At 35.5% G+C, this 16,133-nt stretch overlaps 1 protein-coding gene across 1 annotated transcript in view; it reads left to right on the top strand.

The window, feature by feature from the left end:
* Positions 1 to 16,133, top strand: part of LOC138693093 (uncharacterized) — a 38,157-nt gene that overhangs the window by 6,682 nt on the left and 15,342 nt on the right. Inside the window, exons 2-6 of the mRNA XM_069816711.1 lie at positions 628 to 740; positions 8,808 to 8,947; positions 11,469 to 11,689; positions 15,001 to 15,209; positions 15,374 to 15,545. Of these exons, the coding sequence (XP_069672812.1) occupies positions 692 to 740; positions 8,808 to 8,947; positions 11,469 to 11,689; positions 15,001 to 15,209; positions 15,374 to 15,545 (791 nt within the window). The 5' untranslated portion in view covers positions 628 to 691. The remainder of the gene's footprint in view (positions 1 to 627; positions 741 to 8,807; positions 8,948 to 11,468; positions 11,690 to 15,000; positions 15,210 to 15,373; positions 15,546 to 16,133) is intronic.

Raw genomic sequence — 16,133 nt, 5'->3', positions numbered from 1 at the left:
AATCGTTTGTAGCTGCATTTAGATTGGCAACAGGCCATGAGTGTTTGGCCAAACACTTGCATAGCATTGGAATATATCAGTCCCCTAACTGTCCACTGTGCAACTCAAACCAAGAAATGGATTCGGAGCACCTCAAAATCTGTGCTTCAGTGGCTGACCATGACAATATCTTTGAAAAATATTGGAGTGCAAGAGGTCAAATGATTTTATTGTAAAACGCCTGGCATTAGAAAACAACAACAATATTGTAATTGAAATAGACCTACTGGTTCAGATGTAGGCCTATACATAAATCTCCTTATGGAGTTTCCAGCAAGTCCATAATATAGGCCTAACATTTTGCGTGTAACAGTGTTATGTGTAAGCATATTACTGTGTTTGAAATCAAAACAACATTTTCACTTATGATATTCTACACGTTCAATCACTATGTTGTTTCTGCAGACCATTTCCGATCACTCCCCACACCTTCCTAGTACTATCACATTCCTCTATTATCTTCCACTACTGCTGGGGCAGAAAGCTGAGTCTTATATAATAAATCAAAACGTAATCATTCTGAAATCGAAAATCACTTGGTGGTGTTGAAGTTTTAAAATATGTTTTTTTATTTGTATTAACCTACAGGTTATGGTATGATGCTTACCATAAGACATTCGGCATTAACGAGGTGTGGCCCTAGCTGAAGCCAATGGATCCAACGAGGAGTTCACAGACACAAGCCCAGCGTACAGGTCATGGTATGTATACTCATTAAAATTATTTAATATGTAACTGAGAGCCTGCACTTCGCACAGAATATAAGTTACGCTGGTACATAACATCATAGATGGGAGGATAATATTCAACAGTAGCGGCTGGTGGTCAAAATAATGAGTGTGCTACAATCTCTATATCGGCCTACTGTATACACTTATATGTATTTATCTTAATTTGAGACTCGCCTAGTGACTAATTACCCTGGTGTTAAACGTTAAACCATCCATCTTGGACATTATACTCTTTTCTATTGACAGTATTGTAAGAACAGTGAGGCGATCCTGGAACATAGTGTTCCTTAAAAACTTGCGTTTCAAGCAAGAAAAACATCTTTCTTGCTCAGCAGTGGTCATTGGTGGTGTACCAAAAATATTTAACAACTTCGTTACGGTATTTCACAGAATGGATCCTGTGAATTGTTGGAGGCTATGTATTGTAACAATTGAACAGCTCCATCTATATTTCGGAAGTCGAGTCTTCCATATAGAACCCCAAGTTGTGTCTTTAACATTCTTTTGTTCAGTGCAGTATGGCTGTTGACAGCAACTTCAAATTCGCGTTCAGGAAAATTATGCAAAAAAATTGTCAAAAAATTTGCTGTTTAACAATTTTGTTGCGTCTAGGTAGCTCAAAGACTGGAAACGATGAGTAGTTTCCTGAATTATACGGTCTCATACTTCCTTGGCTTCAATTTTCGGATTCCATTTTCCGTCACTTGCTGATTGATTCAGGAGGAACCTCAAAAAACTGGTAGATGGCAGCAGCAGTCGGACACTTGAATTACCAAATACATTGTACATAGTTCCGAGTTCTTCCACAAACAAGCATTCTTTCGTTACGCTTTACTTTTGCAATCTCCAAGCTGTGTTGTGCTGAAGCTGACTACAGCACTTCCCCGCGTAAAAATAGCCAATCAGAGCAATGATTTCAGCTTTGCACATGCGCAGTAATTATCTACATTCTCATGTAAGTTCTGAGTAGCACAACGAACCCCCTGAGGCACCAAAGAACGAAGAGCGAAGACTAAACGCTCTATAACCCGTCATGAACATAACCACGGGAAATTGTCAAATGACAGATTAAATACTATAATATTGCAAATACATTATTTAAGCAAAAATTATCATTGTGCTATAGCACTGTAGCACTGTAGCACATAAGGACGGGCCACCCCTGATATTCAAATGGATTTAAGGGAGGTGGGATATGATGATAGAGGCTGGATTAATCTTGCACAGGATAGGGACCGATGGCGGGCTTATGTGAGGGCGGCAGTGAACCTTCAGGTTCCTTAAAAGCCATGAGTAAGTAAGTAGTAGATTATTTTCATAATCGTTCAGGTATCATTGTGTTGGAATCACACTCTCATAATCTTCTTGAAATAGGTTTTTGTATAAAGATCTATGTTATTCAAAGTTGGGTACCAGTGAATTTGAATTTTTTGAGGTATCAGTACATCTTCAAATAGAATACATAATAGCTACAGTTTTGAGATATGCGTAATGTATCTTATTTATTTTCATATTATAGCAGTAAAAATAATATTCTGAATTTTTGGTCAATGTAGAGCATCCACCTATCACTGAACGAATATTGCACACTTTTATCACTACCAATGTGGCGCTGTAAACCAATTTTCAATACTTTTATCACAACCACATCACATTTAAAATCTTACTGTACCGTATATAGAGAATTATTAATACATTAACACATTTAGTACATCACGAAACATGTAAAATGTAATTATTATGAAAGTCGCCATTGCTTCTTCTTCAAATTAGTAGTATTAGTACGATTCACTTCCACTAGATCGAAACCGACATGATTGGCAGAGCCGGCAATACATGAAAACGAAATGATACTAAGTGTGAGAAATGTTACTACAGGTGTGTAGTATTATGTGATAGGTTAGGTTAGGTTTGGTTTGATTAGGTGTGTATTATGTGATAGGTTACGTTAGGTTTGATTAAGTGTGTAGTATTATGAGAAAGGTTAGGTAATGTTTGATTAGGTGTGTATATTATTACTATGTTGGCAACACTGAAACCCACTGTTGCATTAAAGAAATATGGCGGTATTCTTCATTCATGCACGACGATTTTCGTATATAAGTAAGTTACGTATTTAGAGCAGGGTGGGTGGACTTACAGCTCTCCCAGTGATCACATCAATTACCTACTACTCAATACTTTGAATACAAGGCATTTTGAAGGTATTTTATCAAGTGCCTATAGTGGCCGGGACATAAGTAACATTTACCGAATTTTGTAACACATAGTATGATCATTGCCTTTCTCTTGATCATCTTCCATATTTCTAATATAAATTGAACATTGTTCATATAATTTTAATTTAAGATTATCTTACTCACCAAAGAAAATGTTGAATGGAAACTGGAACACTTCATAATAGGAATGAAACATTGAAACTTTATCTTTCAGAAAAATTTTGCGATTCCGTTAAATTCACAAACTGTAAATGTAAAATGTAATCCTGCATATGATGATGTGTCTGTTCCCCAGCAACAGCTAACAATGCGTGTATGTTATACTTTCGTCACGTCACAGAGATGCCTTCGTGTCTTAAGCTAGTGACTTTTTATAGCTTTTCGCTTATGAATTATCAAACTGATTACTTTACCATCTTTCTAAGTTCCATTTTTCCTCGGATTTCTCATAATAATCATGGTAATATATACACCATGATTACACAACTTTTAACACTGTATCACTTCGGAATATGCAGTTTACATTAAATATTAGGTACAGTACCTTGTTGACTAGTTTCAGTCTGTTGTGGGCTATTCTCAGAGATAGCCCAACAAGATACTGTACCTAATATTTAACATGTGAAAGCCATAAACTGCATTTTCCGAAGATAATATATTTTATCAATTAAGCATCAAATCACACAGATTCTGGCACATGTTGCAAATTATTGAATTCAAGTTTTTTCTCGTTGCATGATAGTTTTCCAGGCATTCCATAGGTACAATAATAAATTATTTACAACAGTTTTACTGTACACGTGCAAACAGTAAATGAAGGTAGAAACGAAAAAAAAGTTAATAAATGATTATGTAAGTGTTAGAAAGTTGTGAAGATCAATAATGTGAGGACTTTTAAATTTAATTGATATGAAAAGTAATGTCTCAAGTTAATTGGATACTACAGACGCAACAAATTGTTAAAATTGTTACTTTCTCATTATGGCTTTTAAAGAACTTGGAGGTTCATTGTCGCCCTCACATCAGCTCGCCATCTGTCCCTGTCCTGAGCAAAATGAATCCAGTTCCTAGCATTGTGTTGTATTTATTAACATTCCATGGTATTTGTACAGTGCTTCACAGCTAGAATATGGAACAAGTCAAATGAAAAAAAAAAATCTTAATAGTACTATAACGTCTTAATTTATAGTCACAGTCTAGTTGAAATATATACAGAAGAAGTCTACACTGTAGTCTACTAGTGCAACACAAAGTTTTAGTATCATTTTCATGAAACGTTGTTGAATGTCATGAATTCATCCCACCTCCCTCTAATCCATTTTAATATTATCCTCCAATATACATCTCGGCCTCCCCAAAGGTCTTTTTTTCCCTCAGACCTTCCACTAACAATCTATATGCATTTCTAGATTCACCTATACGTGCTACATGCCCTGCTCATCTCAGACTTTTGGATTTAATGTTCCTAATTATGTTAGATGAAGAATACAAGTCCACACCTGTGGAGTAACGGTCAGCGCGTCTGGCTGCGAAACCAGTTGGCCTGGGTTCGAATCCCGGTCGGGGCAAGTTACCTGGTTGAGGTTTTTTCCGGGGTTTTCCCTCAACCCAATACGAGCAAATGCTGGGCAACTTTCGGTCCTGGACCCCGGAATCATTTCACCGGCATTATCACCTTCATATCATTCAGATGCTAAATAACCTAGATGTTGATACAGCATCATAAAATAACCCAATAAAAAAAAAAGAATACAATGCATGGAGTTCTGCTTTGTGTAACTTTCTCCATTCTCCTGTAACTTCATCCCTCTTAGCCTCAAATATTTTCGTAAGCACCTTATTTTCGAACACTCTTAACCTCTGTTCCTTCTCAAAGTGAGAATGCAAGTTTCACAACCATACAGAACAACCGGTAATATAACTGTTTTATAAATTCTAACTTTCAGATTTTGCGAGAGCAGACTGGATGACAAAAGCTTCTTAACCAAATAATAACAGACATTTCCCATATTTATTCTGCATTTAATTTCCTCTCCAGTGCCATTTATAATTTGTTACTGTTGCTCTAAGATATTTGAATTTTTCCACCTCTTCAAAGGATAAATTTTCAATTTTTGTATTTCCATTTCGTACTATGTTCTGGTCACGAGACATAATTATATATCCATTTTGAATCTTGCGTACACTACTTTTAACACTTGAATACAATTAATTGATTAACTAGTGGACTTACTCGTGTTAATTATGTAAGATTTGTGCGGCTTACATAATCAACACGAGTAAGTCGACTAGTTAATCAATTAATTATAATTATATACTCCGTTTTTTCGAGTTTTATTTCCAATCGTATCTCCATACTTGCTTCAAGTAAAAGTCCAACCAGTGAAACCCACTTGTTTGTATTATTTTTATCTTCTCTTACCCTGCATTTAACGAAGCAGTAAAGAATTATACATGTACCATAGTAGATTATTTTCATAATTGTTCATGTATCATCGTGTTGGAATCAAACTCTCATAATCTTCATTGAAGTAGGTTTCTGTATAAAGATCTGTGTTATTTAAAGTTGGGTACCAGTAAAATTTGAATTTTTTGAGGCATCACTATATCTTCGAATAGAATGTATGTAATACATTTTTGAGATATACTGTATGCATAATGTAGCTTATTTATTTTCATATAGGTGTAAAAAATAAATTTGAATTTTGTAACACATAGCAAGATAATTGCCTTTCTGTTGAGATTAATCATCTTCTCTATTTGTAATATAAATTGAACATTGTTTATGTAATTTTAATTTAAGGTTACCTTACTCACCAGAGAAAATGTTGAATGGAGACTGGAGCACTTCAAAATAGGAATTAAACATTGAAATTTTGCCGTTCAGAAAAATTTTGCGATTGCTTTCATTTAACAAACTGTGAATGTAAAATGTAATCCTGCAAAATGATAATGTGTCTGTTCCCCAGCAACAGCTAACAGTGCACTTTCGTCACGTCACAAAGATGTCTTCATGTCTTAAGTTAGTGACATTGTATTTAGATTCTCGTTTATGAATTATCACACTGATCACTTTACCGTCTTTCTAAGGTCCATTTTCCCTCGGAAATGTCATAATGACCATGATAATATTACGTTATTAATGAAGTATCAAGTCAGATTCTGAATGAAATTTTTTTCAGATAGTTTTTCAGGCATTCTATAGGTACAAGAATAAATCATTTACAGTTTTACTGTACATAAACAAACAGTAAATGAAGGTGGAAACGAGGAAAAAATGTTAATAAATGAATGTGTAAGTGTTAAAAAGATATAAAAATCAGTATGGTAATATGAGGACATTGATATGTAAAATATTTTCTCAAGTTGACTGGAAACTACAATGTTAAATTGATTGGATCAGGTAAATATTTATTTGCATTTGTTAGCAATTGTAGCTTAAATTTTTTAAGATACTCAACAAATTGTTAAAATTGTTACTTTCTCATTTTGTGGAATATAATGTGGTTTCTTCTAGATCACATTCATATTCATTATCTACGAGTCAATTTATCAAGAAATGATACTCATGAAATATAATAATTTAAATAAAAAATTAAAGTCGACGTCATTAAAATCCAGGCTCCCATTGTCATAATTATTGATAATTCTATCCATTGAACAAAACTTGGCTTCAAAATTAGATTATAACTTTGTTTTTGCCAAACGTAAGAAATTGAATAAAATTATGTATTCTTACAACCTGTCCAGTAAATGTTCCATTACTTACAATGTCACTAATTTGTTAAGCTATTATTTCATCATCCTTCCTAACTAGGGTTCCCAGACGTCCCTTAAAATAGGGGATCGTCCCATTTTTCGCTAATGCGTCCCGTTGTCCCGAGAAAAGTCTTTGAGACAGCTTTCCGTCCCATATTTTAAAGTTCTGAACTGAGAAAAAATGGAAAACTTACAATGTCTATTCGACATTACAAATTACAAACATCGCACTTCATCATTGCTGGTGACTGTAGAGGGCTATAATGAAACAATTTATTGTGAGTTACTGTATTAATTTCTCAAGGCGAGTGATGGCAACACCAAACGTTTAGATGAAGTCTGGGTGGATTGTTTTAAAAGTACTGAAGGAGAATTCTCAAATTTGAAGAGGATAGTGAAGTTCATTTTGTGTATCCCTGGAACAAATGTGTGTGTCGAAAGATTATTTTCTCACATAAATGCTCTACGAACTGATGAGAAAAATAAATTGTCTGTAAAAACAGTAAAATCAATGCTTGTTGTAGAATCATTCTTCAGTGAGGATTCTTCAAAATAAGCCATTGTTAAGTGGAATTGATTTATAAGAATATTGTCACATGAATAGTGTGTTTTGTAGCTATTTCTGTAATAACTTAATATAAAGAATTTGAAGGCAACTTACATAAAGAAGCTTAAACTTAATGTAAATATGCTTCCTAACAATGTTGTTTACTATTTGTTTACTTACTCTTAGTTAGTTAGTAAAATGTTTGTGTAGTAAACTTTATTACACTTTGAAAGACTGGCATATTTGATGGGTGTGCATACTAAACTTACTGAGTGATAACTTATACGTGGTACAGTCATTAAGTTCTGACACTGACGCCTGAAGGGTAGGCACCCACAAGAATCTGGATGTCTCAGAAGATGCCGCGTGATACGGCGTATACTTAAACAGATCGACATCCTCCCTCAATATAGTCGCCGTTGGCCGCTATGCACGTCTGCCAACGTTGGTGTAGCTGCTGGAAGCACCGCTGAAAGATGTTGGCAGGAAGATGCCGTACGGCTTCTCTTGTGGCAGTCATGACCTTTTCGGCCGCATAAAAATTACGCCCACGTAGGATTGATTTCATGAGGGGAAAGAGAAAAAAATCGCATGGTGCGAGATCAGGTGAGTACGGAGGGTGTGGCAAAACAGCGACCTGTTGCCTTGCAAGTTCCTCTTGGACAAGGATGGAGCGATGTGCAGGGGCATTGTTGTGTAGCAACAGCCAATTCTTCCTATGCCAAAGCTCAGGACGCTTACGACGAATTGAATTGCTTAAACGGCCAAGAATCTCTTTGTAGAGGACCTTGTCTACAGTTGCACCTTGTGGGATGAATTCTATGTGAACAATTCCATTTGAATAAAAAAAAACTGTTAAAGCATCACCTTGCCTTTTGACCTGTCTTGTTGCGGATTTTTCTGTCGTGAAAATAATGGCGTTTTCCAGGTGGCGGATTGTCGCTTCAGTTGCGGATCGTAAAGGAAACACCATGTTTCGTCTTCAGTTATGATCGGTTATAGCAGTTTCGCCTAATTTCTGACAGAACCTGACGTTTGCCCGTTGCTCAAACTGCAACATACTCGAGTTCCGACGCGCGCATTCAAATCACCGTCACAACAAAGACCGTAGTTCTGCTTACAGTGCATGCACTCAACTGTCTCTTGTTGGGTCGAGAGACTAACTGACAAGGTATCATACCATGGCTCCACCTATGCGCTATAGTGCACCACAACGCCACTATGCGCTCAGTATTAGAACTTAATGACTGTACCACGTAAGTGTCCCGTATTTTTTTCCAATATGTCTGGGGACCATATTCCTAACGTGCTTCATTTATGACTTCCATCTATTGTGTAGTACATTTTAAAGTTACTTCTGGTTGTATGCATTAATGTCATGCTAATTTATCAGAAGTTCAATATTAGAGTTCATGTCACATGGAGCAAAAAGATGTTGTTATAATTTTTCCTAAACTAATGTATAAGTTATATAGTAGCTAGTTTTTGTTGTATGTTCTGTTTGTGCTGCAGGTGAAGTCAATGCCATTCCAAGACCAGAAGATGCACCTCTGGTCTCTACTGGAAGCGTACTTTTCCGTGAGATTCATAAAAATGCATGGCTCAAGAGATTACCCTCAACAGACAAGAAGACTATGGGAGCTTATCCTAAGGTATGGTTTACATATTGACGAGATTAGTTACTAAGCCATAAAACTGAAATGTAGCGACATTGTGAAAATGTCCACATAGTAATGTCTATTATGGTACTTCCTGAGTTACTGTCATTAATTTTAGTGTTTTTTTTTTTAATATTTTTTAATGTCTAATTCAAATCGTCCAAACTACAGTCCACCTTATTCTTGTAAAAATTACATGTCTGACAATGTAGACTCTCAGCAGCTCTCTATCTATAAAATTATTGACAGCTTTAGGACTGCCCACCTTGAAAGGTTGAGAAGGTTGCTTACAATTTCTCCAATGCAGATGGTTCTATGGGTTCAGTGGCCATTCCTGTGAACTAACAGTATATTAATTTAGACTAGAAATCTGAAGATGACGGATATTAAGTCGAAACTAGATATTAACTGAGGTAAAGTACCATAATTTTTCAATTAACACAGGAAAGTTGTTTGTTATGTTGTAACAAATAATTAGTGATGCAAGTAAAGGGTCATTCAAAAAGCGCATTGGGTTTGATATATAAAATTATGAACTTTATTTTTTCAAAATACTTTAAACTAGGAAATAAACATGTTCAACTCATCTTCCCATTTCAGGTATGGAAAATTATGTCGGGCATATAACCCCCTCTACTGCGCTGGCATGCAAGAAGTCTGTCCGTGAAATTCGCTATGTCTGCCTGACAAATTTCCACTTAGATTTAACTCATGGATGTTTCGGGGTTTATTGAATACACCAATGATTTAAGATTACTGCATAGAAAAAAATCGCATGGCGTTAAATCACATGATCTTGGTGGCCATGATGGTCACCATTACGCGAGATGAGACAATCCGGGAACCACTCATAGAGCAACTCAGTTGTTTCGCGGCCAGAGTGACTGGTGGCACCATGGTGGTAATGGAGATCATATCGGAGAATTCGCTGTACTGAAGAACATCCTATGCCTAATTTTTGGGAACGGCGAAGAACCGATTTCTTTGGACTAACAGTCACACTGTGACGAACCACACGTTGTGCGATAGTAAACTGCTCCATGGCTAGACACACAGTAACAAAATGCGAGAAATTCAGACTGAAGCAACAATCGGAATGTTTATGGATATCGAAATGAAATAAAACAATGTCGACAACCGACAAACAAAAAACAATACCAAGTGATTCAAAACTGGTACACTTTTTGAATGACACTTTTTTTAAAAGTGTGTAATCAAGATGTACACACATAACAGTTGTATTTTTTGTAATAAAAGGGCTGGGAATTTGTATTTAAAATATTGCAGTAACAACACTTTTCACTGAAATAAATTATAATTTCTAAACTCAAATATTTTCAGTCCATATTTTGTTAATCTTATATTGTTTTCTGAGAAATGAAAATAAAACACACTAAAATAAAATGTATGGTTCATACAGAATAAAACTATATTACAGTAAAATCCCTCGTATCCGGCACCCAAATAACCGGCAATACCAAAACAACGGCACTTTTGGCCAGGCCAAAAAAAAAAAAGTCCTTCATATGAAAGGGAAGAGTTGGACGAAGATGTGATTTGTTTTCGTGGATCGCACATGCCGCATATTGTTTACTCTTTACATTGTTCACGCGTGAAAACATGCACAGAAAACCCATGTCACTTGGGCCTTGCAAACAATGTGCAAAGACGATATCTTCAAATTTACCACTTGAACTCTCCTGTTTTGCAGGGATGTTGAAATAGCGAAGTGAAATTCTCTGTTCCTACAGCGCATAAAAGTTTCATTTGAGTGATAGTATATATAAACAAGAAGACATTAGAGATATGTTAAAGAGGTTCAACTCATTGAGCGCTACTTCATCTTCATAGTTGCGATGTTGGCTACACTGCTCTTCACTCACATGGCCGCTATTTAAAATTGTCATAAGATTACGAAAACTTTTAGTATTTTTTACACTTATGTATTACAATAATTATGAACTGATGAATGTACATTACCATATTCAGTACTAAAAATAAACATTGTACATATTTCAAAACTTTATTGTTAAATATCTATATGAAAATTACTAAATTTCAAGATGGAAAAAAATGTTTGTGCAGTAGTATGTCTTTACATAACCTATAAACGTATTTTTCATTTATCTGGCACTGACTTTGTCCCACATTTGCTGGATATGAGGAATTCTACTGTATAAACAACGATTGTACTTACTTTCAATATAAAGGACACACAAAAGAAAAGAACACCAATAATCGGTGTTCAAGGTGTGACAGATTCAAATAATAATCAATAACCAGCACTGAAGTGAACTTTACGAAAGGCTAACACAATAACTCCCATGTTGGATAATATATAAATACACCATTTTAATAATAATGTTGCCAGCAGGCTTGTAATTAAATCTTGGTTATGATAATTTTATTGCAACCATGAAAATAGAAGTAGAGTTAAATATGTTTATCTCCTGCTGGGAATAGTCAAAATCATATTATTTGTAGAGCATAAAAATAATTTTGTTTTCTTTTGCAGAAGGGGGACCGTGTATGGGTTGTCTTCTGCGTTCATGACGACACAGAACCATTCTTGGAAGTCTACTCGGAACAAAAGGTGGCCGTGATGCACAAACCTGACTGGTTTGTGTCTCTCAACAACTGCTTGCACGTCTCTCCCACCATATGTGCTCAGGAAGAGGAGTATGAATTCGTTGTGACGTTGAGCTCGGATGTCGTGCGGTTTACTGCTCCATCATGGTGAGCTTAATTCTACATCATATCTGTTCCTCAGTTTCCTTCTCATGCTTTTAGTGCATAGGGTGAGCAAGTTTTCTCCCAGCCAGAAAACAGAACTTTTGACTTTTCATGGGTGTGCTGCCACACACTGATTATGGAGACAGCACACTGTAAGTGGTTTGACAAGCAACAAGCTAGTAATGTGAAATATTACTTAACCTGTAGGAGCCATGCATTCATTATAGTGGGCAGCTAGTATTATGGTCGTGACGTGATATAAATTGTATGTTATATATAAAATACGTTGATATTCTGTAATTTTATATAACATTATTGGGTGAAATAGAAGTACTTATAAGTTAGATTTACTTTTGCTTATTGTAGGCGTTATTATAGAATAGTTTTTATTTATAGTCCTAGCACAGTCTACTATATACAGACACGAAGCTTGAGTTTTGAGGGTGCTAGAAACAATAGACTGTGACGGTTCTATTTTGCATTGCCTGTAATGAGGCGATATTTGCGATCCTAGTGGTGAGCAACTGTCTAATGTTTGCATATTTACTACGTATTGAGCTTCGCGACTATATGTACTAGACTGTGGTCCTAGGTTTATTGCATCTACTTATTTATAGTTAGAAATAAATTTACGTTTATTTTATTTTATTTTATTTTTATTATTGCTGTACTTATATTGTATTATTGTAATTGTAATTGTTGTATATTATATATCACTGCCACCAGGTGTATACCCAATTGTAGTGTTAATAAATACATACATACATACATTCATTAAGGACATTGCACTTGATTAAAATAATACATTTTTTTATGTTTCTTTTTTTTCTTAAAAGGGATCAAAATCATTTCAACTGCAGTCAACTAAAACCCCGTCAGCTTCCATGCGTACCATTACACAGATTGCTTTACATGGGCCCTCCCCATCCTTTACCACAGGCTCAATTGACTGCAGTGACCGGGATGTGAACTGCGGTCTTAGGCACGATATGTTTTCTGGACATATCTTGTGTGCCTTATACCACTCGGGTAATGAACTCAACACAAATTTACCTGATTATGCAGGTATACGAACCCCTGGTTAAGAGTTAGAAATTTGCGTGCAATAGTGGCATAAGTCTTCCGGCTTCTAAGGATTAATATAAGCAGTTGAAATGTCATTTACTCAACAAAATTAAAAAAGGAAATTTTCAAACTTTCTGCCTTCTTGTTCCAAATATTTTTGACACCTGTTTAAGAAATGACAGATCACTCACTGTAGTTTCCTTAAAAAAATGGAGATGATGTTTTCCTGGATATAATTTTTTTATTCTTACAGGGTGTGTGGTTTTTTTTTGTACACTTAGGTCTTATTAATAAACCATGTATAATTTTTATACAAGACTTACGCAGAGTTAGGACAGAAAACTTTACTAATAAACCATGCATAAGTGATGGATGTGTAAATAATGTTAATTATACTTGGGGATATCTTTGCTGCCTTGTTTAAGCATAGTATACAGAGAAAAAATGGCCGCCTTTTTAACAACTCTTCGTATCGATTGCCATTTTATGGTTATGGTTGTCTTGTAACCACAGAACAATAAATCAGAGCACAGAATAATCAGAATAATACTGCTGCAGCTGTACTCTTTGATCAAAACAGTCAGGCCCTGTTGTACTATCAAAACCTATAGTCCCGACGCTGTTATTTCTGGCGTGACTCCACCCCTTTGCTTACGTCTTAGAAAGTAAAGGCTCTATAAAGTCTACTAGTAGTAGTAGGTAGGTAGTATCGTTCGCCATTTTTGTTCTCACATTGCCGAGCTACCATACGAGGAATCTATTTGACACACCGTTAAACATTATCATGTCGTAGCTCCTATGATAATAAATCAAACGCAATGTAATTCAGCAAATAATTGAGCGGCAAATAACGTCTTCGTGTGCTTTCTGCGAACGCCAAAAAAAGAGCTAAAATGGCTGGCGATTATATTAAGTATTTATCGAGCCTTAAGAAATGAATCAGCGAATCACAAGACACACACGTTTAAATGTAACCGACCTGCAACGCGATTGGCTGCCGGAAATTAGAGCGAAGGGACTATAGTGTGGCACACTAGTGCACACTATTGGATGCAATAAAGAAGCTCAGTTATTCTGTTACTTTCGTAATAAAATAATGACGAAACTATGACGTAATTCTATAACAGTTCTATTGTTATACACGTCGTATTTAGTGATTGTCAGCCAAGAATTTACATACAAGTTATAAACGAGCTATCCACTTTATATGTATGAAGCAGTTAAACGTAAGACCGTTTATCTTTAATTCGGTGGGAGGGAATTTCTCTTATGAATCAATTAAGAGAATTATATTGAGGATGATTAACATTAACCATTGCTGTTGTTGTCTTATAGCTGTTGCTTGTGCCACATTAATTATCTATGAAAATAACGCATGAAAATTAAAATTCGAAATAGAAAATGATTGTCTGGCTAGTCACTTTCATAAACTTGGTTTAGTACCATCACCACGATGTTTGTTATGCTGTGATAAGGAAAATATGGTTGTGGATACATGGAACACACCAGATCTTGTCAAGCTTTGAAGATACATCTTCAGCCACTGGTGTAGCCCAGTCAGCAGGCATGTGTGTGTCTGCTGATCTGGAGCTATGTTCGAGCGTGGGTTCGATTCCCACTTGGGTTGATTACTTGGTTGGGTTTTCCTGTGGTTTTTCCATTCGTAAAGCGAATGTACGGTAATCTATGGCGAATCCTCGACCTTATCTCACCAAATACCATCTCCCTATTACCAAGTCCATCTACTTTTTTCATTCATGTAGATTAACTTCAATCCATCACTGTGGAGTAACAGTTAACATGTCTGACGATGAAATGAGCGAGCCTGAGTTCAAATCCTGGTTGAGACAAATTACCTGGTGGAGGTTTTTTCCGGGGGTTTCCCTCAACCCAATACTGAGTAACTTTCAGTGCTGGACCCTGAGATCATTTCGCCAGCGTTATCACCTTCATCTCACCCAAACGCTAGCTAGCCATAGTAGTTGATGAAGTGTCGTAAAAAATAACCAATTTAAAAAGAAAAAAATTAATAAATAAATAAAGGATAAACCTCTCATTAAACAAAATCTGTGTCTGAAAACACAGTGGACTCCCCTTATTAATGTAATGTCTTTTTTTCTCTGTATTACTCTTTTAAATACAGCTTTAATAATGAGTGGAGATTTGAATTACCATTCTTCTTTTTGTTATTAATTTTGTCCCTAATTAATATCCAGAGTAGAAATTGACTCTTTATGGTACTCTTGCAGGGAACTGATGATGGAGTGGGTGGACACTATTAGATCTAAGTTGCGTGAGATGCGAATTTTATCACCGAGAGAAAATTTATACACCAGAATGCCTGAAGCTCGATTACCCTTGGCTCCAACAAGAGACCCCAATTCTCCACTTCCGCCTCCTCCTGCTGGTCCCTCAGTGGTGGTACCGGGTGTTGAGCCTGTACACTCCGAGGGTTCAGGTAAACTGTTCATTCCATTTAGTAATGCTGGTATTTGTTTGTAAATCATGTTTTGCTGGTAATGTCTCATTATATTTTGACCTTCTGTTATGTAGGCAATACATGAGAAATAAATAACATATTGTAGTTGATTGTGGAAATGTTAATACATTTTTTTTTTCTAGATGGCAGCTCCAGTTCTGCTGGGTCTGTGGAAGCAAACAACAGTGCAGATTCTTCCTCTGACGAAAATGTTCCACCAACCCAGCCCACAAGTTATGATAGTGTTAGTCTACAGATCAGGGCTTCCACAACATCCCTGTATATCACACAGTCTGAACCACCTGTGTATACCAGGTATGCAATAGAGACACAGTTGAACTATGCATATACAGTCAGCTCTGGATATAGTGAACTTGGTTATAGTGAACATTCAGCTATAGTGAACCTAAATCATTGGTCCCGACCAGCATACATTAAAAAGTATGTATGTATTTATTCACACTGCAAATAGGTAAATACCCGGTGGTAGTGGTAACTAATTACACTCAATAATTACAATAATAATAAAATACAGTCATAATATTAATAATAAAATAATAATAGCAATATATAATAATATTAACAAGAAGCATCCTAAATTAAATGAATCACTTAATATAATATAATTAATTTTAAATTACTCTTAATTTATTGCAATGTAATCTATTTTGATTAATTAATTTTATTTCATTGATTTAATATATTTTAATTTTATTGTTTTTGGACTATGAAATTGTTTAAATATGAATGAAATTGTTGTTTAGTCAACTGTTCGAAGACAGGTTTGAACTTCGTGACACCAATAAAGCATCACTCATGAAGCAACTAAGTTTTATATAATTAATTAAAGTAAATCTAATTTATATCTTAACCCTAAGTTAGAACTTAAAACTACGAGTATAT

The sequence above is a fragment of the Periplaneta americana genome, chromosome 2, assembly GCF_040183065.1.
Source record: "Periplaneta americana isolate PAMFEO1 chromosome 2, P.americana_PAMFEO1_priV1, whole genome shotgun sequence".
Lineage (NCBI taxonomy): Eukaryota > Metazoa > Arthropoda > Insecta > Blattodea > Blattidae > Periplaneta > Periplaneta americana.
This window is presented reverse-complemented; position numbering and strand designations above follow the sequence as displayed.